The sequence below is a fragment of the Anabrus simplex genome, chromosome 1 (genome assembly GCF_040414725.1).
Source record: "Anabrus simplex isolate iqAnaSimp1 chromosome 1, ASM4041472v1, whole genome shotgun sequence".
NCBI classification, from domain to species: Eukaryota; Metazoa; Arthropoda; class Insecta; order Orthoptera; family Tettigoniidae; genus Anabrus; species Anabrus simplex.
The window spans coordinates 1,382,050,534-1,382,075,542 of NC_090265.1; the positions used below are offsets into that span (position 1 = coordinate 1,382,050,534).

Sequence of the window (25,009 nt, forward strand, 5' to 3'; positions counted from 1 at the left end):
ATATGGACATGTATTCTACCTCAAAACCTGCGGCCCACATCGTCATTCGACTTTTTCTTTCAAAAAAGAAGGCAGAGCAGAGAAAAGAAACTGACGAAATTCTTGTTTTAATATGTAAATAACGTACACATTTCCCGCATTATTCCCTGAAAAATTAATATATTTAAATGTAAATTCATGTTTCTGATTGCGAATATTAATCAAAATCTAACTACATTGTTCCAATTAATTAATTCTGGTAACAAGGGAACATCTTGTTAGTGTTCCAACTGTTTATATATTGTATGAATAATGAGTGAATGTTTATTCGCTTTCATCCTGAGAAAATATTGGAAACTTCTATTTCAAATAATTTTGAACTGAAATTGTTGTACTCTTCAAGAAGTCAGAGCCAATCATCTCGATGTCTGGCCAGCACGAAAACGATTTTTCTTCAGTGGTCAAAAGTGGGAATATCCGTCTGAATAGGAGTTCATGGTTAATTAACGCTGTCTCCCACAGGATTAATAGTCTGAGCTCTTACCTTGTAGCTAATGAAAAGCTGTTCTCTGAAGCAATATACAAAGACAGAACTATGGCATTTGACGATTCTAATCATTCCACGCACAGTTCGTGCTGCTGACATCCAACAGGATTAAATTCTAAATGCTAGCTTGCATTCACAATCGTTTATGAACCGGGAAAAAGCTGAATACAGCTTCACGATAGACGCATGCAACTTTCCGGACCAGTGAACTCGCAGCCGCGATGAGAGAATAGTTAACGGTTGGCTATTCCCAACATTCTACTGTTTTGAAACCAAATACACCTCTCGATACCTAGTTTATAGGAGCTATTTTAAGCAGAATATTCATGATGTATTCATCAAAAGAGTATGTTTCTGTAGCTTAACGAGTACGATACGTAAGCACATGCTCTATCTACTTTTTGAATTCGACTAGTAAGCTGCTTGCACCTGAATAAAGACTTTCTTTCGAGGATCTCGGACAGTGATAATATAGCTTATTCTCGACCCCCTTAACCTTTCCCCAAATACATTTCTTTTTTTTCTTTCTTTCTTTCTTTCTTTTTTTTTTTTTTTTTGCTAGGGGCTTTACGTCGCACCGACACAGATAGGTCTTGTGGCGACGATGGTTTAGGAAAGGCCTAGGAGTTGGAAGGAAGCGGCCGTGGCCTTAATTAAGGTACAGTCCCAGCATTTGCCTGGTGTGAAAATGGGAAACCACGGAAAACCATCTTCAGGGCTGCCGATAGTGGGATTCGAACCTACTATCTCCCGGATGCAAGCTCACAGCCGCACGCCTCTACGCGCACGGCCAACTCGCCCGGTGAATACATTTCTAGATACCACATTCAACACTTCACTTTTTTTTTGGCCTTGGCCTACTAAGCGACCGCTGCTCAGCCCGAAGGCCTGCAGATTACGAGGTGTCGTGTGGTCAGCATGACGAATCCTCTCGGCCGTTATTCTTGGCTCTCTAGACCGGGACAGATAGCTCTTCAATTCTAATCATGTAGGCTGAGTGGACCTCGAACCAGCCCTCAGGTCCAAGTAAAAATCCCTGAACTGGTCGGGAATCGAACCCGGGGTCTCCGGGTAAGAGGCAGGCACGCTACCCCTACACCACGGGGCCGGCTAACTTCACTTATACATGGCAAAAATCTAGTGGTACAGAGAAACACAAGGGTAAGTCAGTCGCTCTCTGTTTTATTATTCTGAAACACAGGAACAGGCCAACTTACATATACCATAGTTTACAAGCACACCGATAGATAGTTCACAGGGGCACAAGTCGGTAAACAGGAATCTTCGTGATAGTTACAAAATAGCAAAGTTACTAAACAGGTAGTCACGGAGGGCCCGAATAAGTGATACGTTTAATGCGGGCAAAAGCACGGAACTTATCAACATTTACTGGAGGGCTGTGTTTATCTAACCCTATATACAGAATGAAAGTGATGTCTCTCCAACAAGTGCGGAATTGTATTTATTTGTGCTTTACTGATAAGCCATATCGGTTAAATTAAGTTGCATAGCCACCACTGAGTTACCTCACGGTGTTTCATGAATGTTTATAAAGGCTGTTTTATAATTCGTGTCGCTGATGTTTACTGGTGAAAGTGAATTCGTGATTAATCTGGGGCTGGCACTGGGACTTATATGTTAAGAATTCTTTCTAGCCTCTTTCCCAATTTCTTAAGATCGGCATTTGATACAGATTTTGTCCAGTTTTGTGTCTGGATGCCCTTCCTCACGCTAAACCTACGTGGAGGGATGTATTCACTGTTGCGTGGTTCTGTGGTGATTGGTAGTGGTGTTGTGTTGTGTTGTGTGTCCATGAAGAGAAGAATGTTGGGACAAACACTACACTCATTCCCCGAGTCCGAGGAATTAACCAGATGAGATTATAAACCCGGGTCTCCTGATCCGAGGATCTCGACGCTGAACATTCAGCCAAGAAGCCAGCCACTCCCGATGAAAATGAAAACCTACAACCTGTTTTCCAGTCTTTGACCGGGTCAGGGATGTAATGAATGAACCATATATAGGCTATTATTACAATGGGGTCAGTCCGCCTCTGTGGTGTAGTGGTTAGTGTGATTAGCTGCCACCCCCGGAGGTCCGGGTTCGAATCCCGGCTCTGCCACGAAATTTGAAAAGTGGTACGAGGGCTGGAACGGGGTCCACTCAGCCTCGGAAGGTCAACTGAGTAGAGGTGGGTTCGATTCCCACCTCAGCCATCCTGGAAGTGGTTTTCCGTGGTTTCCCACTTCTCCTCCAGGTAAATGCCGGGATGGTACCTAACTTAAGGACACGGCCGCTTCCTTCCCTCTTCCTTGTCTATCCCTTCCAATCTTCCCATCCCCCACCAAGGCCCCTGTTCAGCATAGCAGGTGAGGCCGCCTGAGCGAGGTACTGGTCATTCTCCCCAGTTATATCCCCCGACCCGATGTCTGAAGCTCCAGGACACTGCCCTTGAGGCGGTAGAGGTGGGTTCCCTCGCTAAGTCCGAGGGAAAAGCCAACCCTTGACTATAAACAGATTAAGAAAGAAAGAAATTACAATGGGATCGCCACTCCCAAGGTGATTATTAATGACTGACAAATGCTATGAAATGATAATGGAGAGTGTTGCTGGAATGGAAGATGACAGGGAAAACCGGAGTTCCCGGAGAAAAACCTGTTCCGCCTCCGCTTTGTCCAGCACAAAGCTCACATGGAGTGACTGGGATTTGAACCACAGTATCCAGCGGCGAGAGGCCGACGCGCTGCCGTCTGAGCCACGGAGGTTCTCCACTTCCGATAACTGGTTAAATTTGTTGCCGAGCCATGAATAGAAACTGAACCAACCCAGGTTAGCATGCCACAATGGTGCCAGGCTCGATTATATTCTGCCCAAGTATGTACAATATCATATTATGATAATTATTTGGGGATATTAGGTCGTGTAATAATAAATAAATACCAGCTGACGCATTTCAATCCTGCGACCAGGATCGTCTTCAGAGTAACAACAAAGCAAAATGGCTACGGTCTCTCCATAGTAAACAGACTCAAGATAGAGAGACTCTCTTAGAAATGTAGTTCATTCCAGGGCCTCCAGAGTCACGGAGAAAGATGTTGACGAGTTAACTATGGAGGGTAGCCATGATCTATTCAGGGAAACAGATTGACGAAGTGCTACATCCTAAGCCAAACGGCAGATTGTCACGTGATTCTTGTCCTTTGAGTCTGGCCTTCTTGCCATACGTGCAATCTGTCACGGATAGGATTGGCAATATTCTCAGAAAGCACAATATCAAGACCATTTTTAAGCCTAATATCACCATAAGCAATTGTTTGCGATCTGTCAAAGATCCTATTGGTTTAAACTGCGCTGGAATATATATGATTCCTTGCTCCTGTGGATCGGTTTATGTCGGCCAAACATGTAGGAAAGTAGCAATAAGGGTTAAAGAACATCGCAGGCACTTACGTCTTTGCCAGCCAGAGAAGTCTGCTGTGGCAGAACATGCCATTTTTTGATGCAACTTCTGTCATTTGTAAAGAGAAACATTTTATTCCCAGAATCATTCGTGAGGCGATAGAAATTGCTAAACGCCCGAATAATTTTAACAAAGGTGACGGCTATATACTGAGTAGATCATGGCTACCCTCCATAGTTAACTCGTCAACATCTTTCTCCGTGACTCTGGAGGCTCTGGAATGAACTACATTTCTAACAGGGTCTCTCTATCTTGAGTCTGTTTACTATGGAGAGACCGTAGCCATTTTGCTTTGTTGTTGCTCTGAAGACGATCCTGGTCGCAGGATTGAAACGCGTCAGCTGGTATTTATTTATTATTACACGACCTAATATCCCCAAATAATTATCATAATGTCATTTAGTGGTCGTGAAAGTCTACGTATTAAGATTACAATATCATACATTTCATTGGGGTAGTCACCACCATCCCATTGGTTCGGATTCGATTCTTGATTCTGCTATGGAGGATTTCATCCTATTTAGAAATGTAGAACATGGAACAGGATGGACTGGTCATCGTGAGGACAACTTACTGACAATGAGAATAGAAGTGACTTCGAATACCACTCTGGATCTATTCAGAAGTTTTAATTCGGAGGATTCCCACTTAAACGTTCTGAACTTTCCAAGAGTGAAGATATCCTTTTTTTTTTTAAAGGGAAGTGCCTTGAGAAGCGGGAAAAATAAATATGCATTAGATATCGCATAAATATTCTTTAGACATCGGAGTCAGAAGAGCACAAGATCTGTTCTGGGGAGGTGGGGTAGAAAATATGAAGAGAAACTGGAAGTAAAAGTTGACTCGGGTAGGCCGACCAAGAGTCACGAAAGTTACTGGCATTGCATGTGGTCAGCTTACACCAATCTTGATACATACGTCCCCGAAAGAGTCGGCATTTAAAAAAAATATATATATATTGCTTTACGTCGCACCGACACAGATAGGTGTTATGGCGACGATGGGACGGGAAAGGCCTAGGAATGGGAAGAAAGCGGCCGTGGCCTTAATTAAGGTACAGCCTCAGCATTTGCCTGGTGTGAAAATTGGGAAACCACGGAAAACCATCTTCAGGGATGCCGACAGTGGGATTCGAACCCAGTATCTCCCGGACGCGATAATCTTCAGACAGTAAATGCATGTCTCACATGATATCATCTGAGGAGTGACTTCATTTAGACTTCAAGCACTTACCATAGGCTCGTCAGTATTCTTCTGGAACTGCACGAGGCGGACGCGCGTCACGTTCTCCATCTCGACGTCACCATTGGGACCCTCGAGGTCGTCGCCGCCGTTGAGGTAAGGCATCAGGGGCGGTGGCGTGACCCGGACAGCGTCCTCCCCGTAGATCTCGTGCGCCACAACATCGTGCGCCTGGAGCAAGGCCTGAAACACGTATCAAAACATGCCATGAGTATATAAAAGTCAGAATATCCATGAAGAATGTACAACTATGTCAAGCACAGAAGATAACATGGCTAGAAACTGCGTATGTTATAGAAGAAAATAATGAGTACAAATATGATACCTGATAACGTGACTTCATAATTTTCGTTTCGTACTGAAACGTATATATTCTTTACCTCAAAGGGAAACAACATTTTAAAATTAGTAGGACTAAAATGCCTTTAGTCATGAAGACAGGACTTTCTAAGCTAATTAAGTAAAGAACTTTGTTAACCTGGACAAATCACAGTTCACTTGAACCTGGTCAGCGACTCGAGTGGAGTCCATGCCAACACATTACAGTCCAACAGAATTATCGCCGTATAAGCTTTACATGAAAATAATAATAATAATAATAATAATAATAATAATAATAATAATAATAATAATAATAATAATAATAATAAAAACGTAAACAGCTTTTGTGATTACGGTCATGGTCACGGCTTCTTCCTATTTTATTAATTCAACCGCTAGATGTGTATTTAAAAGCAAAATAAAAAAATACATTTATTAACACACATAGGTTTCACACAAATTGCATGAAATACATTTTCTTTGTATTATAAATTTGTTACTTCTAATGCTTAAGATACCTAGTTGGCGAATGGCACAAATAATATTAAAACAATATAAAAGACCATATTATATATATATTCTTATAGAGCTTACGGATAAAGTATATTAAGTGACCTTCCATTTGGATCTAAATGTAGAGTGTGTTTTCTTTTCCAACACTTGAACAACCCACGTACAGTTGACAATGGAAGAAGCACCGTTTCCGAAAGTGGAGTCCTACAATTGAAGCGACTGTCTTTGTGTTTTGTTGATGCATATAGCAAAACTCAAACAAACGGTGAATTGCAGACGTCTAAACTGAAACGGTACCGGTATATCCGAAGGGATGATTTGAATCCGAGGAATGAATACTATTATAACCTGCTTCGCCCGCGCCATGTCCATTTATGATGGACCGAGCTCGATAGCTCCAGTCGCTTAAGTGCGGCCAGTATCCAGTATTCGGGAGATAGTGAGTTCGAACCCCACTGTCGGCAGCCCTGAAGATGGTTTTCCGTGGTTTCCCATTTTCACACAAGGTCACGGAGGCTTCTCTCCCACTCCTAGCCCTTTCCTGTCCCATCGTCGCCATAAGACCTATCTGTGTTGGTGCGACGTAAAGCAACTTGAAAAAAATTGCATTTATGAAGGTGGCCTCAATAATATTCGGCATCAGTTTCTTGACTGAGAGTCGTGTTCCGTTGCAGAGGGAAGGAGGATTCATATTCCTGAGAAGAAGAATCGGTGCCATACTCCTCCATCCCAAAATGTTCGAGGGTACTCTAAATGACTCCAAGTTGTTAAAAAGCTCTGTCGTGTAGTTGACTGTATTAGATGTCGTGTCGATAGACTTGTAAATTTGTAGAATACCGGGTAATTCTTGTAAATTTTGCATGTTGATGACGCAGTCAGCTTCATTTCTTGGAGCAAGAATTGCTCTTTGACACAGCCATGCGTGACAAACATTTCAGATCTTTACGTGGCGTGTATCTGTCTGGGCATCACACACATACACGCAAACACTAACTTCTGGATAACATGGACTGAACGGAAATTGCTTCCTATGCCATGAACTTAAAATGGCACCGTTTACTGATATATGCATTACTATGTCAAGTTTATTATTATCATCTGTCTTATGTACTCTGTTTCCTCTAAATCAGGAGTTTCCAAATAGCGGACCGCGAAGCCATATTTTGTGGCCCGCGAGGGTTTTGTAAGAAACCATTTTAAGAAATGTGAAGAAAATTTACAATACAACAAATATTTCATAGCTCGTTCAAACATATATTAATTCGTATACCCTTTATAGGCCCAAGTCAGAAGCAATTCATTCTTTAATATTATTTTCTATTTTTAAGTATTCACTTGGTGTGAATAGATTATTTTTGATTAAATCAATTAAAATGCATACTTTGGCGGAAAATGAGCTCTCACAAATGCCAGTGCTAGTTCTGCCCATTATAAAAATGGCTATGATATCCATACCAAATCTTGAACTTCATGTCATTTTCACTGTGGACATTTTATGCAACATAGCATGCAATGAAATACTTTAATTGCCATTGGTGTAAGAAGCGGTTACAATTCTTCGTTCTTCTCTCCTTGGTAATACTGGCTGGTAAACAGTGCTGCGCACTCGAAGGAATTTTCAGGGAAGTACTCCTGTCAATCAATCAATACTGATCTGCATTTAGGGCAGTCGCCCAGGTGGCAGATTCCCTGGAAGTACGTTGTTGGTATTTTAGACTCTTATAACTATATCATTGTTCCTTTCATATTATTCCCAATAAACAGTCCTTTAAGATTTTTTTGACTGCATTATTAAATTCAGTTAGTTTTTAGGGATGTCTTCCTTTTTGTCATTTGTCAAAAATATTAATTCAAATGAACTAACAACTGCCCTGGGTATAATAATGTTTATTTTTAACTTAACTCTTTTATGCAACTGTAAAAATAGTGTTTTAAGCAATTATAATTATAAAATCTTCATTTCAATTGAACTATGCATTTTATTTCATACTGGTATCTCTGTTCTATTTGCGGAATTTTATGAAAATCGGCCTATTATTTAAGTGCGTCTCGCGATCATGCCTCACTCAGGTTTCCCATGTGGCCCTCTAATCCTTACAAGTCGGAAACCCCTGCTCTAAATGTATGTATGTCCATCCCTGGGCCCGTTTCTCTACGGAATCGGATACGAAGTGACATGAATCTTCGTGCAGTGAGTTTTACGAGCGGATGCCCTTCCTGACGTCAACCTCATCAGAGGAGTTAATGAGATGAGTGAATGACGCGGTATGATAGAAGAATAGACGAATCACCATCAGCAACTCCATATGCCCTGACTCCATATGAGCACTACGGAGAGGTTTGGGATTTAATCTAATCTAGTGATTAGAAATTGTATACCACCACTTTTCCTACCCTGCTGGCCAACAATCTGATGGTGAAAATGTTTTCGAACAACGGGATTCGAACCGGCTAACCACGGTGTCAGATCACATATACTTCGCGCCTTAACGATCATGACCATGGCTCCTTGACTTGACCTATCTTATGTACGTTGCCTAACGACAGTGAATCTGAGCATTTAATTCTGGTGACAGCACGAGTCCCGCTGGTGGAAAATGTTCATCAGAATGTTGGCCGGCAGGATAGGAGAGGTGGTCTTATACAATTTCTAACCACTAGATTTTATGCCAAAAGCTTGAATTCAATTCGAAACTTTTCCGCGGTGTTCATATGGAGTGAGGGCAAATGACGCTGTTGATACTGATTCGTCCGTCGGATGGAGACGATAAACTTTGAGCAGATCCCTTGTTATTCGACAGGGGTAGGCTATCTGCAGACACCGGGTTTCACACTCTCCCTACCTCATCACCATCATCATCTCACGCCCGGACGCGCAGGTCGCCCATGGGAATCGAATAGAAAGGCCTGCACCAGGCGAACCGAGCACGTCCTCAAACAATCCCGGCAGTAAATTCCATGCGCTGAATTAGAAACAAAACTGTTAATGAACGACTAAATTGACAAGAGTTCGGCTCTTGCTAACGACAAAAATTCCACTTAATCCTGTACCTACCATGCAAATTGTAGCTAACTTGAATAGCAGTAAAATTATACTATATTTCCTCCATTGGAGAACTTCGTAGTGTCTGCATCAGCCTCCTAAATGCCAAAAATGTTTCGTGCATTAACCTCCATATTATCTTCTTGGCTGGAGTTTTAACGACGCACTAACACAGGTTTCTTGGCGACGATGGGATAGGGAAGTAAGAGGCCGTTGTTTTAATTAATATACAGCATCAGCACGCGCGTAGTGTGAAAATGGGAAACCACGGAAAACCATTTTCAGGGCTGCCGACAGTGGGGTTCGAACCCACTATCTCCCGAGTACTGGACACTGGCCGCACTTAAGCGACTGCAGCTATTGAGCTCGGTACCAATTGTTTTTAGTATACAGTAAATGTCAGCATTTTTCTTGAATCGTAGCGTATTTTAACTTCCTTTGTACAGACTTCGGGGTGAAGAAGGTTACTTACCAGTAATAAATACCAGATGTAGACTGTGGTATTTACCTGATGAAAAATGCTTCACATTTCACTATTTCCTCGGAAAAATGCTTGTCAGCAATGTGGCGAAGTTCTAACTATACGCTAAGTAGGTTAAGAAAGATGAACATGATAAAGGGCTACATGAGGCCAATTTCAGTAAAGAAGATTAACCACCGAGTGGACATAGCACCTCGAATATCAGAAGATGTGCAGAGGTAGAAATATTTAAAAAGAAAAATCAACTTCGACTTCTACGAAATCGCCATATAGAACCAGAACAAGGTGTAATTTGTGGAGAGAAGAACACAGGGAGAAAGCTTAGAAATATTCCTTATCTCCCTTGGGCGGGATTATTATTATTATTATTATTATTATTATTATTATTATTATTATTATTATTATTATTAATTATTATTATTATTCGAACGGGTACGTATATTCTCCGAAACATGACTTAACATCATTTGAAACATTAATGGTTTGTGGTTATAGACTGGGAATAATGCAACCGGAGCCCGATATAATCTCTATTGTTGAACATCTAACGGTCCAGCAATACAAGTGTGTAAGTAAACAAAAATGCGTTCCTATTAATCTAGTGGACGAAATATGACAGATTACGCAGCGTGATGAGCCGATATCAGTTAGTGTAAGAGATAAGATAGTCAATAACTGAGCGATTCCTTTACAAACAGTCCTACAGATCTGCTACAATGTTTGACATGTTTAATTAATGCTCCTTACAATAATGGCACGATCATTAAACAAGAGTGAATCCTGCAATAACAGTTACGTTATAATAATTTCGTGTGGCTATTTCTAGCCGAGTGCAGCCCTTGTAAGGCAGACCCTCCGATGAGGGTGGGCGGCATCTGCCCTGTGTAGATAACTGTGTGTTATTGTGGTGGAGGATAGTGTTATGTGTGAGTTGCAGGGATGTTGGAGACAGCACAAACACCCAGCCCCCGGGCCAGTGGAATTAACCAATGAAGGTTAAAGTCCCAGACCCGACTGGGAATCGAACCCGGCACCCTCTGAACCGAAGGCCAGTACGCTCACCATTCAGCCAACGAGTCGGGCAACAGTTACGTTAAACAAACAATGTTTATAACCGTGAACAAGCACAGCTGGATGGAGGCAAATATCAGTTAATTGCAAGACATGTCCAATCGATGGAATTATCCAAATGAACAATGACTGTAGTGTGATTTCCAAGATCAATCAATCAATCAATCAATCAATCAATCAATCAATCAATCAATCAATCAATCAATCAATCAATCAAAATTCTCTATTTGTTTACCTAATATTTCAAAAATGTTGGAAATGTATCAAATATCTCCCGTGATAATTTATTCCAGTCCCTAATTCCTCTCCCTAAAAGCCGGGCTGAGTGGTTCAGACGGTTGAAGCGCTGGCTTTCTGGCCCCAACTTGGCAGGTTCGATCCTGGCTCAGTCCGGTGGTATTTGAAGGTGCTCAATACGCCAGCCTCGTGTCGGTAGATTTACTGGCACGTAAAAGAAATCCTGCGGGACAAAATTCCGGCACCTCGGCGTCTCCGAAAACCGTCAACGTAGTTAGTGGGACGTAAAGCAAATAGCATTATTATTATTATTATTATTATTATTATTATTATTATTATTATTATTATTATTCCGAGGTATCTGGGGAACAGCAGAGGTGAAAGAAGGTGCGGGCGGGAATAGGTCTCAACTACAAAATTAAAGAAAACTTTAACAAAGGTTATATTTTCTTTTCAAAATCAACAAATAACAACAGAGAAAAAGGTACCAAGTAGCTGGAAAACAAGTTAATAAATTACATTTGCTGGGGTTCAAGCCCCGGGTGAATAATTAATGAGCTCCAAGCTCCACTTTACCAATATTCAACCAGACCACCTGGGGCAGAATTCCCCTGAAATCAAAGAGCACTTGCTCTCACCAAATACATTCCGGCCTTCAAGAGGCACTCCAAACCTAATTTGAAACGAGCGAACCGGCTTCCAGTTACTCACGCCTATTTAAGGCATCCTCGACTTTTACAATCGCTTGCCTGCAGGCACGACTTACAAATTTACACAGGGGTATCATGTACCCAACCTACTGGGCTTACTCAGAAAAGAAATAGGTTAATTACATGGCCCAAAATATCAAATTGACTGGAGGCGTAGTTTGCACTCCTAATACACTTTTTAAAACCTAAGTGGCTCTAGGCCGATATACAGGGCCTAATCCCAAGCTAGGGAGGTGACACGTATGAGAAAACTTTAATGCATAAGGAAGAGAAGAAAGGGTTATGAAAACGTAGTCACCTCAATTTCAAAATGAAGGGGAGTTCGAGAGGGTGAAGCACTCTCTATCCCCGCTTTACAGTAAAAGAGATATGAAGTTTTTACACAGAAAAGTTAATTTACATTTTAAAGGTTTCGAACCCTCCCCGAGAGTAGACTGCTGAGCTAGCAAGAAATGAAGATGTTAACAGGCCATTACCTTGTAGATGAGCTGCTGCTTGAAGAAAGAGGCGCTTCCCGCCCCCTGCTATATATTCACACACTGAAGTGGCACCGAGACAAGAAAATCAGCAGTTTATATACCCTCGTGGAACATTCGAGACCTTTCATGAATGATAACAACCCGCCCACAAACTTTTATTGGCTACCAGCAAAAACTAATACACAAGACGATGAAGAAACACCTTATTGATGGGAAATTAATTACAGAAATTTATGATTGGCTAATTTCAAAACTGGCGGAAGGAAAGGATTTATATTGCCAACCCACAAACCACAGAACAAAATTTAGTAAAAATAAAACTTAGGAATACAATATTTCTTCAAGAAAGTTCATTCCATTGCACCAGAGTGTGTTACCATAGTTTTGGGTAGCGACATCTGTTAGAGAATGATCAAACTTCTTGATACGGAGCAAACAAACACAAATCAAAATAGACACAGTTCAGAACACTTCAAGATTACCAAATTTACAGTAGTGACATCTTCCGAGAAACCGTTGAGTTAATACAGTTTGTTAAAGCTCAGGCTTTCTCCTGTAGAGAGGTTTCAACTGCCGCAATATTTGAATTTGCGGCGTGGAGGTGTACCACCCGGTACAATTATTATTATTATTATTATTATTATTATTATTATTATTATTATTCAGCCTTCGGGATGAGGACTAAACAAACAACATTATTCCTCTTCCTATAATATACTTACCTCAGTTTGTCCTCTTGAATTCCAATGTTATCTTCATATTATGATCTTCCCTACCTTTAAAAACACCATTCGAACTTATTCGTATGTCATTCCAGACCAGTGCGGCCAGTATCCAGTATTCGGGAGATACTAGGTTCGAACCCCACTGTCGGCAGCCCTGAAAATGGTTTTCCGTGGTTTCCCATTTTCACACCAGGCAAATGCTAGGGCTGTACCCTAATTAAGGCCACGGCCGCTTCCTTCCCATCCCTAGCCTTTCCTTGTCCCATCGTCGCCATAAGACCTATCTGTGTCGGTGCGACGTAAACAAAAAAAAAATCTACCGACAGCTCGGAACACAACGTTTAGTCGAGCAGCTCGTCTTTTCCCAGCCCAAATTTCGCAACATTTTCGTAACACTACTCTTTTGTCGGAAAATGAAATGAAATGGTGTGTGGCTTTTAGTGCCGGGAGTGTCCAAGGACAAGTCCGGCTTGCTAGATGCAGGTCTTTTGAACTGACGCCCGTAGGCGACCTGTGCGTCGTGATGAGGATGAAATGATGATGAAGGCGGCACATACACCCAGCCCCCGGGCCAGTGGAATGAACCAATTATGGTTAAAATTCCCGACCCTGCCGGGAATCGAACCCGGGACCCCTGTGACCAAAGTCCAGCATTTAGCCATGGAGCCGGACTCTTTTGTCAGAAATTACCAAGAACAAATAGTGCTGCTTTCCTTTGGATCTTTCCTAGTTGTATCAAGCAATCCTGGAGTCGGTCCCATACACTGGAACCGTACTCTAATTAGGGTCTTACCAGAAACTTGCATACCCTCTCCTTTACAACCTTTCTGAAACTCCTAAATAACCTCATAACCATATAAATGGGCAGATCTGTATGTAACCTTTATTTAGAACGTCGTTAATGTGATTACCCTATATTAAAACCTAGGTACTTACAGTGATCCCCATGTGGAACTATCACCCCATCAACACAGCATTTTACGTCTTGGTGACTTTTCATACCCTTTACCCCTTGCTCTCTATCTCGCAACACTGTCGAGGTCTTTTTGTGTTCACTCACAAACCTGTACATTCTGAACCATTTGAATAAGGAATGTATAAAATTAATGAACGTCTGTGAGAGTCGTGCGATTGATTACATCAATTTTCTTTTTTAACACTGAGGTAATGATAACATTGAAAACAATAAAGCACACCCTGCTATTGTACGGGGATAACGTTAGGAAGACTTCAAAAACTTCAAAATATACTCGTAATAATTTCGTGTGGCTATTTCTAGCCGGGGGCAGCCCTCGTAAGGCAGACCCTCCGATGAGGGTGGGCGGCATCTGCCATATGTAGGTAACTGCGTGTTACTGAGGTGGAGGATAGTGTTATGTGTGGTGTGTGAGGTTACAGGGATGTTGGGGACAGCACAAACAGTCAGCCCCCGAGCCAGTGGAATTAACCAATGAAGTTTAAAATCCCCGACCCGGCCGGGAATCGAACCCGGTAACCTCTGAACCGAAGGCCAGTACGCTGACCATTAAGCCAACGAGTCGGACAATTGAAAACATTTCATTATCTATTCCTGTATATATGCTTCACGACAGTTTAACACAGATCTACTTCATTTGCGTATAGTACACGGGCACAAATTCCTGCTCTATAATCCAAAAAATGAAAACATTGCTTATCAAGATCACATCGCTAGTTTTACAATTGGAGGATTTTCACATTAATCGGCAATGTGAAAATTGAATTGCACGTTCTCTTAGCCGAGGTTCGCCGGAAAGGCGTGGCTTAGATTTCCCGTCAGAAGATCCAAAAATTTAGAAACCAGGCTCCAACATCTGGAGACGTTCACGTTCTTGAGGTTCACTCGCAATACCGAAAATGAACACCAAGTTAATTCCTGGGGGCAAAGGCGGCTGAACATAGAACTGTCCCATCCAGCGTCGAAGTTGCAGACAATGAAAGCCTTTACCTTACACTCCTCCTAAGGTCTACATCGTCTGTAACAAAGATGTTCCCATGCGCTATACAAATGCTTGAATCCGTCTTAGCATAGGTCCACAAGGCCATTAAGCCAATCTTGTTCTAATTTGCTCCACTCATCACTACCTATTTAGAGTAAATCGTACAGATTACTTAGGATGTATATAAAGAGCTCGTTTCAACTGATCCCAGCAGTGTTCAACAAGGTTTATGTCTGGGGAATAAGCAGGCCATTCCATTCATTGATATCAACAAGACAATTGTTACTGTTCAATGGACACGTGAATTGTAGTCCATTAAAATATCCTTTCCGGAATGCCGGCGATATTGTTCCACTATTCGTTAAAGAATGTACTTCGGAACGATCACGAGATGTGTACAGAGATCTGGTAGCACTCCAGAACACCAATGAACCCCCACCTTAAAGCGTACGATGGGCAGTGTCTAATATACGCAGTCTGATTCCCTACGAACACACTGTCTACTACCACCTGGATTCCAGCATACGTGACATTCGTCGGTAAATGTCAGCCTCCGTCGGCTCTGGAGTTTCCATTAAAATTATTTGCCTATCTGTAACGGGCTGCATAGCATCGAGGTTATACAGCTCGGCTTAAAATGGGAAAGAGGAGTGGCATCATGCAACCTATTTCTAACAGTTTGATTGGTCAAACGTCGTCCTGCAACCATTACAAATGTCGAATCAAGTCCTATAATATTCAGATCGGGGTTCGTTGCTTTCATAAAATTAAACTCGTGTCCTCATCCCGAGGTGGTGCAGCTCCTTTCAGGGACACCCCCCGTTGGAGGTGAGATGCATGTACCATTTCAACCACATACCAGCCCTCCTGCCATTCTTAAATTTCTGGCAGTACCGGGAATCGAGCCCGGGCCCCCGAGGACGGCAGCTAATAGTGCTAACCGATACGCTACGGAGGCGGACATTGCTTTCATAGACTTGCATATACTGCCCAGAACACGACTCCAAATGCTTCCTTATTAGTGCTACAACGTCAACTGAAATACTCTTAACAATTACTAACGTTCTCTCTACAGGTGAGATCACATACACATAGTTGTGTTATAGCAACACATAGATACTAGCTACAGGGAAGTTTCAAACCTCGTTTGATGAGTATAATAATAATAATAATAATAATAATAATAATAATAATAATAATAATAATAATAATAATAATAATAATAATAATAATAATAATAATAATAATAATAATAATAATAATAATAACAATAATAACAATAATAATAATAATAATAATAATAATAGTCCGCCTCTGTGGTGTAGTGGTTAGCGTGATTAGCTGCCACCCCCGGCGGCCCGGGTTCGATTCCCGGCTCTGCCACGAAATTTGAAATGTGGTACGAGGACTGGAACGGGGTCCACTCAGCCTCGGGAGGTCAACTGAGTAGAGGTGGGTTCGATTCCCACCTCAGCCATCCTGGAAGTGGTTTTCCGTGGTTTCCCACTTCTTCTCCAGGCGAATGCCGGGATGGTACCTAACTTAAGGCCACGGCCGCTTCCTTCCCTCTTCCTTGCCTATCCCTTCCAATCTTCCCATCCCCCTACAAGGCCCCTGTTCACCATAGCAAGTGAGGCCGCCTGGGCGAGGTACTGGTCATACTCCCCAGTTGTATCCCCCGACCAAGAGTCTGAAGCTCCAGGACACTGCCCTTGAGGCGGTAGAGGTGGGATCCCTCGCTAAGTCCGAGGGAAAAACCGAACCTGGAGGGTAAACAGATGATGATGATGATGATAATAATAATAATAATAATAATAATAATAATAATAATAATAATAATAATAATAATAATAATAATCCTTCCTCTTCTTCCTAACCTTTTCCCAATTACTTGGGATCGGTAATATTCATGAATCAAGCCCGGTTTTATCGGCGGATGCCTTTCCTGATACCGATCCTATGTGTAGGGATGTATTAACTATTACGGGCCGATTGCAGAAACGGTATTTAGACGATGTTTACTGTTAAACAGTGTCTAAGTATGGCTCCCGCATTGCGAAGAAGTTATTTATCACTTAGATACTATCTAAAACCTATGTTCCACCGGCCATGTTTTAACACTGGCTTTCAGCTTCAAATTTTAGGAGTGAATTACAATCAGAGGTTATATACCATGAAACATATGACACTAGGGGCAGTCCGGTAACTGCAAGTCTTGAAAACCGATATATTTTTATTAATATTTGGGATTTTTCCTGGAATTATAGATCACTTCGACTACATACATATCAGAATAACTTGTTCCTATCGTCAGAGGGCTATTACATACATCAACCGAGAAGGACTTCAGTTATATTTATACATAATTAGTGGTACTACCGTGTGTGTGTTTTTTCCTCTCGGTTAATCATCGTGCTAATTCGGCAACTATGAAATAGGCAAAGGCAAGGACTGGGAAGGAAGAGCCGTGGCCATAATAACACCCCAATATTTGCCTGCTGTACAAATGGAGGAATAATCTTCATGGCTGCCGTCAGTGCGTTTCGAACTACGCATACCTGCCAACTTTTAGAGACCAAAAATAGGAAGATTTTTAATTCTTAGATTTTATCACGTATATTGCGCCACGGTCTCGGTGAAAAGGCATACCTATCTAGAGTTACAATGCGAATTGCGCATTAAATTTAAAAACTTACACTAAGAAAACAAAAATTGTTACAAGAAAATGTGACAAACACGGAACAAAACGCATAGTAGTTTCCTTCACTAGACTGTAAAATGAACGGAAATTCAATTTTGTAGTTATCTCTGAACACCTGGAGATAACATTTTGTGGCCATAACGCGAAGAAAAAAATACCATAAACTGTCATCGATACAACTCTCTGCATTAGATTCAAAGCATTAAAATTAAGAACTAAGAATATACACAAATGCACTGAAATACGCGAAACTACCACATACAAATCAGATCAATATGTCTCATACATTATTAACATGCGACTTCGACAGGGAGAAAGTCCCGACTCATTGGCTGAATGGTCAGCGTAGTGGCCTTCGTTTCAGAGGGTCCCGAGAATGGTTTTCCGTTGTTTTCCATTCTCCTCGCTAAGGCGAATGCCGGTACAGTTCCTTTTATGGGCAATGGCCGCTCCCCTCTCACCTTCTTCGAACCTCAGATCACTGCAACACATCTCCTGGCCTGAAAGAGGACGTAACTGTCTAGGAGGCCCGCCGTACCCCATCAGGGTACGGAATGAAAACATTTTACTAGTAGTAACTGTCCATGGTGTAGAGGTAGCGTGTCTGCCTCTTATGCGGATAACCTGGGTTCGATTCCCGGCCGGGTCAGGGATTTTAATTGCTTCTAATTAATTCTTCTGGTTCGGGGACTGGGTGTTTGTGTCCGTCTCAACACTCTACTCTTCATATTCAGACAACATACCACACTTACAACCACCACAGAAACACGCAATAATGATAACATCCCTCCATATAGGGTTGGCGTCAAGAAAGGCATCCGGCCGTAAAACAGGGCCAAATCCACATGTGCGACGCAGTTTGCACCCGCGACCCTACATGTGTGTGGAAAAACGCGGTAGGAAAAGAAGACGACTTCGACAGGGGAAAAAGCATAGAACAGCAAGAAAAAACACGTGGCCTAACGTGACGAAACTACGCATAGAAACGATTTTAACAGCGCGCGAACCACACAATAACAAACACATTCTTTCGTCCCGATGAACGCAGTCGCTAGCGCGCTCCAAACCCTCACACTTGTCTCGAATTCTCAGCTGTGCATACAAGCTGCAGTAGTGAGCGGGAAACGCGATAACACTTGCCAAATAAATTCGTTTGAAAACGAGGTTGCTCAGCACTCCTCCGCGCGATGGTACCTAACTTAAGGCCACGGCCACTTCCTTCCCCCAAAAGGCTCCTGTTATCCTTGTTATCCTAGGGGAAGAGTATTGACCGTACAGGTTATATATGTTCAAAAATAGGAAGAAATAAAAATAAATCGGAAAATCGGAAGACGAGTTAAAAAAAGGAAAACTTCCGGATAAATCGGAAGGGTTGGCAGGTATGTACCAGAATGCAAGCTACATCTACTGTATATGGCCCGTACAACTCATTCAGTTCGACAGTACTATAGTTTAAATAGCTTCGGCGAAGGAAAGATTAGATTACACTCACCGTAACAACACTATAATCAAAGCTGCACTTCCTCGAACGGCGGCGTGTCGCTTCAGTGTCGATAATATTATGAGATTCTATTTCCTACGAAACCGATATTATTATCTGTGGGCAAGTCATGCCCATGCTTAGCCATATTTGAATAATGTGTGGCTGATGTGACGACAGCTGACTAACGTTTGGCGCGAGCGACGAATTTCATTGGTTGCAACCAGCAAAATGTTGCATGAAGATAATTCTATTTCCATTTTCGAACCAATATTGAAACTTTGAACGACGTCTAGCTAAACAATGGTTGTGCATTGTTTAAGCCGGGGCCTCTCAAACACCCAAAATCACACGCGTGCAAACTGAGGCGCGGAGGTCCTACTCCTGCGCATCGTGCATCTGTCCGACTCGGCTCGGTTCGGACCAGCATTTCGTCCCGGGGTGACTCGGCTAAGCTCGGCTCAACTCTGCTCGGATGGCGGAACACTGCAGTGCAAGTGGGAAAGGGGGAGACAGGCGGAGCGAGCGAGACAGGCGTAGGGAAAGAGAGAGACAGCGCTATTGCACAAAATCGAGGAGTGGGGAGTATACACTTTGGTCAACCTAGTGAAGTCATAGTTTGCACCTTGTGCCGCGCAATGCACCGATGCATGCACCTTGAGAGGCCCTGATTTAAGCAATGGAACATCGTACGTAACTTAGACGTTGTTTAGGTAGACGTTGTCTAAGGCTTAAAACTAGTCATCGTTTCTGCAATCGGCCCTAAGTGTTTCTGTAGCGGTTGCTAATATGAGCGTTGTGTGTATATGGAGGTGTGTGAAATGAAAGCGGGTACAGACATGCGCTCCAAAGTCCGTAACGTAACCACGTCGCGCGCCAAGGTTAAACGGGCAAGGTTACGCACCACAGTTACGAGGTTAACTTTTCCAACCCCCGCCGTAACCTACGAGCTTTTCGCCATTTGAGATAGTGGAGCTTTCAAACGTGGAGGTGGCTGCAACAGGTTATAGTTTTTGCGTTATGGTAGCAAAATGAGACGGAAACAGAGGTCATGGTGGCAAATTCCGTTATATACACGTGGTAGGGCCTAGTTATTAATTTGCTGGCTGACATGAAGTTCCAAATAGTTAGCGAACCCCAGGATGTCGCCTACAAGTTTTGAATACCTTATGAATTTGATAGGCCATTGTTCTTTAAAATTTTGTTTAAATACCTGGGATGTTCGGCTAGCCACAAAACGTCTTTACACCGCGCTGAGTGGCTCAGATGGTTGAGGCGCTGGTCTTATCGCCCCAACTTGGCAGTTTCGATCCTGGTTCAGTCCAGTGGTATTTGAAGGTGCTCAAATACGTCAGCCTCGTGTCGGTAGATTTACTGGCACGTAAAAGAACTCATGCGGGATAAAATTCTGGCACCTCGGCGTCTCCGAAAACCGTAAAAGAGTAGTTAGTGGGACGTAAAGCCAATAACATTATTATTAAAAATGTCTTTACCTCTGTACATACTTTCAATAAAATGCAACGTTTTTTTTTGTTCGGTCCACTCCATGTTTTCTGATCAAGCAGAGAGAGGCGAATGCGTGTTACGTATCGAGATTCTGTATAGGCCTATTACACGCCCAAGGTTGCTGTAACTTGTATGCGCACAGCCCTTGATATGACGCAGAAAAATCGCCAATCAGTGGAAAGAAGCCTATTTGTTTTGTATCGTTCACGTTATGGGCTAAGTTCATGTGACTGAGTTACGGAGTACGGTCCAGACAGGAAGACGAAGCAGTTACGTTAGGAGGTTCGATTGGTTACAATATTTTGGACGCGCCTAATGGCCTCGAGACAGAGGAATTAATCAGACGCGGGTAAAATAATAATAATAATAATAATAATAATAATAATAATAATAATAATTTCTATTCGGTTAGTAGATCAATTTAAACTTTTCATCATCATTGCGCTATCATTATCAACAGTGACCGGCTCAGTGGCTAAATGGTTAGCTTGCTGGCCTTTGGTCCAGAGGGTCCCGGGTTCGATTCCCCACCGGGTTGGAGATTTTAAACTTTAAATGGTTAATTCACTTGTTTCTGGGAGTGGGTGTTTGTGCTGTTTCCAACATCCCTGCAACTCATACACCACACATAACACTATCCTCCACCACGATAACACGCAGTTACCTACATATGGCAGATGCCGCCCACCCTCATCGGAGGGTCTACCTTACAAGAGCTGCACTCGGCTAGAAATAGCCACACGAAATAATTATTATTGTCAACAGTCAACACTTTTTGAAGTTATCCCGAAGAGCTCTTTCCGGACGGCTTTTCAGTGGGAGAATTTTGCCGCTGACCTCATTCTAGCTCAGATTTATCTCTGGCACAAAAAATCACCACCCAAATATTCCGTTTGTGCACACAAGAGAGATAATCAAAGAGAATTCATATAAACAGAATGTAATAGAACACCACCAACTACTTCTACAACTTCGTTTATGAATGTAGGCAATGCCAAGTTATTAACTATTCACATTTATGCTCGTTACCCTGAAATGTGCAAATGGTCCCTGGGGATATTACAGGATACGAGCAAGGAAGTGCAAGCCATGAATACGAAAGAATCTCGTAAGAAATAACATAACACAGAACTGTGGGTCATAAAATCCCAAAGAATCTTTATATTCCCACAGGAATGTGTAGAAGAGGCGCAAATGAAATATCTTAGCCTATTTAAAAGTTCTCCTTGGCACAGCTTTATTAAAAATGTTTTACGAGTCTTGAAACTTGAGTCAATATGGCAAATGAGAGTTTCTTGTTTTTCAAGGGAAGGAAAAGAACAGAACTTTGATAAGTTGTTTGGTAATTAAGCACCATAACATTAACTTCATTAGGTAACATAAAACAAGTAATGGTTATTTATGAAGCAGCATTTAATAAGCTGCAGTGAAACACATGAGTATCCAAGAATGCTTTATGAAAACTATTATTTGTAGAAACTAAATTAATAAACAATGCAAATGCCTCCCGTTCCGAGAGTAAAAGAATCATGGTAAGTGACACAAACTTCATACGAAGGAGTAACATGATGCACTAGACTCGTTGCCCCAATTTTTAAATTAATATTACTGTATGGAGTTAATGCTTTAAGACCTGGAAGTTCTTAAAAGGTCATAGTCAAATGGTTTCGGAATAGAGCTCCACATTAAGATAATAATGCCACTGGTTGCACGTTCCACTAACTACTTGTACGGTTTAACGAGATCTGGGGTGCCGGAATTTTGACCCACAAGAATTCTTTTACGCGTTGAAAATCTGCCGACACGGGATTGGCGTTTTTGAGCACATTCAAAAACCATTGGACTGAGCTCTAAAATAATCAGGCGAAAACAGGGTAATCACTGAAATAAATAGTTTTAAATCAATAACGCAAAAGAAAAGCAAGGGAAAAGCAAATTTTTCAACTTCCTCACGAGGAATCGAACCCACGTCCTTCCGGCTGAACCAAGCGAGCTTTTACCGCCTCGGCTGGACAGCCCTCAAAAGAGAAGTATGCATTACTCTTAGAGCCTTACGTCTGGTACAACAATGGTAAATTGGGAAATATGAATGTAAAAACTGAATCTACGATGGATTAATGGTTAAAACCAGGAGAACAAGCAAAAAACTATTCCGGTTTTTTACTTTCTGTCCACCGTATGGTGTAGTGGTTAGTGTGATTAGCGCCTTCATCGGAGGCCCGGGTTCGATTCTCGGCTCTGCCAGGAAATTTGAAAAGTGGTACGAGGTCAACTGAGTAGAGGGGGTTCGATTTCCACCTCAGGCATCCTCAAGGCGATTTTCCGTAGTTTCGCACTTCTCCGGGTAAATGCCGCGATAGTACAAGGCCACGGCTGCTTCTTTCCCCCACAAGGCCACTGTTCAGTATAGCAGATGCCATCCTTCCCAGTTGTATCCACGACCAAATATCTCGATCGTTTCCGGAATATGGTGCCTTATCACATATTGATCCATTTGCCGTCCTCCATCATCACTGAAAGTTTGTAACAACATCACCGATTCACCCTCTGTATTTTTACATTAACATAATTTAAAAAAGGAAATTCCACATTTGTTAAAAAAGTACGTTCTTGCAGAATTTAGAATGAAATATTTCTTTTCTACCTAGAATGAATTCAGCGAGCCCGCAATGGACATCCTGAAGAAAGAAATTGAAATTAGATTAATGGAATCATATTTTGCTCAACCACTCTAAAACCAAACCAACCCCCATGGCACTACAGCCCTTGAAGGGCCTTGGCCTACCAAGCGACCGCTGTTCAGCCCGAAGGCCTGCAGATTACGAGGTGTCGTGTGGTCAGCACGACGAATCCTCTCGGCCGTTGTTCTTGGCTTTCTAGACCAGGGCCGCTATCTCACCGTCAGATAGCTCCTCAATTCTAATCATGCAGGCTCAGTGGACCTCGAACCAGCCCTCAGGTCCAGGTAAAAATCCCTGACCTGGCAGGGAATTGAACCCGGGGCCTCCAGGTAAGAGGCAGGCACGCTACCCCTACACCACGGGGCCGGCTTCAACCACACTAGGTTTACAGAAATTGAAATTGGTGTAAAGGATCTTCCATTTTCAGACAGTACCATACGTTGCGAAACATAGATAAACTTCCCTCCACATCAACGGACGTTAAGATTTCATACATGAAGCAAGTAACGTCTTCCTTTTCGAAAAAAACACTCGCATCAAGATATTCCCTTTTCAATATTTCACCTGTCTTGCATATAATTTGATACCCCTGGTTTTTTCAAGCACTAGTTTCATGATTTCGTTTCATTTTTTCTCTTATCAGATATGGTTCAAATATAAGTATTTCATCATCATCATCATCTGTTTACCCTGCAGGGTCGGCTGTTCCCTCGGACACAGCGAGGGATCCCACCTCTACCGCCTCAAGGGCAGTGTCCTGGAGCTTCAGACTCTTGGTCGGGGATACAACTGGGGAGAATGACCAGTACCTCGCCCAGGCGGCCTCACCTGCTATGCTGAACAGGGGCCTTGTGAAGGGATGGCAAGGTTGGAAGGGATAGGCAAGGAAGAGGGAAGGAAGCGGCCGTGGCCTTATGTTAGGTACCATCCCGGCATTCGCCTGGAGGAGAAGTGGGAAACCACGGAAAACCACTTCCAGGATGTCTGAGGTGGGAATCGAACCCACCTCTACTCAGTTGACCTCCCGAGGCTGAGTGGACCCCGTTCCAGCCCTCATACCACTTTTCAAATTTCGTTGCAGAGCCGGGAATCGAACCCGGGCCTCCGGGGTTGGCAGCTAATCACGCTAACCACTACACCACAGAGGCGGTCAAATATATGTATTTACTAAGAGAAAAGAGTTTAAGAGCTAATGGATGAACTAATGATGATTCGAATCCAGAATAAGCAGTAGAAATGTAGTGGAAAGATGCTGAATTTGCAAAAAAGCTGATAAGACTGTAACGGTTCAAATCCCGTTACAAACATTGCTCTGTATTATTATTATTATTATTATTATTATTATTATTATTGAAAATAACATTATTATTTTTTGGTAGGCCCTACGATTCCATAATCTGACTTCACTATGTATTAATTAATTATCGCTTGCTTCATTGTATTTAATTTATTATATATATGTGTGTGTCTGCATGTTAGCATTAAGATAAAGTAGAGTGAGATTTACTGCCTAATATAAGATATGGATATATATTTTGTGAAACAACTTTAAGACGTTGCAGCACATGGTGCAATACTGTTACAGTAACTGTCAAGTCATCGCTCTGTCATTGTATTCATTTAAGAAGTATGAGATAATTTAGGGAGTTCCTAATCTGCCTGAGGCTATTTCAACACAATCTGTAACACTTGGGAGCTGGGTTTGAGATATCATGGACTGTTTTAACTATGACGTGGGTGTAATATCATGAGACAACTGGTGTCTATATAAGCAGCAGTAGCCTATCCTATAGCGGTTAGTCAGTTGGATGGACAGCATCGAACGATGAAGTGTTGTAAACAGACGGATGGTGAATAGTGTATTGGATGGAGTCT

General features: G+C 42.2%; 1 protein-coding gene across 1 annotated transcript in view; it reads right to left on the reverse strand.

Annotated features, from left to right (window-relative positions):
* The window catches only part of LOC137497032 (peripheral plasma membrane protein CASK-like), a 439,399-nt gene that overhangs the window by 329,763 nt on the left and 84,627 nt on the right, over positions 1-25,009 (reverse strand). The window contains exon 2 of the mRNA XM_068225518.1: positions 5,220-5,411. Within this exon, the coding sequence (XP_068081619.1) occupies positions 5,220-5,411 (192 nt within the window). The remainder of the gene's footprint in view (positions 1-5,219; positions 5,412-25,009) is intronic.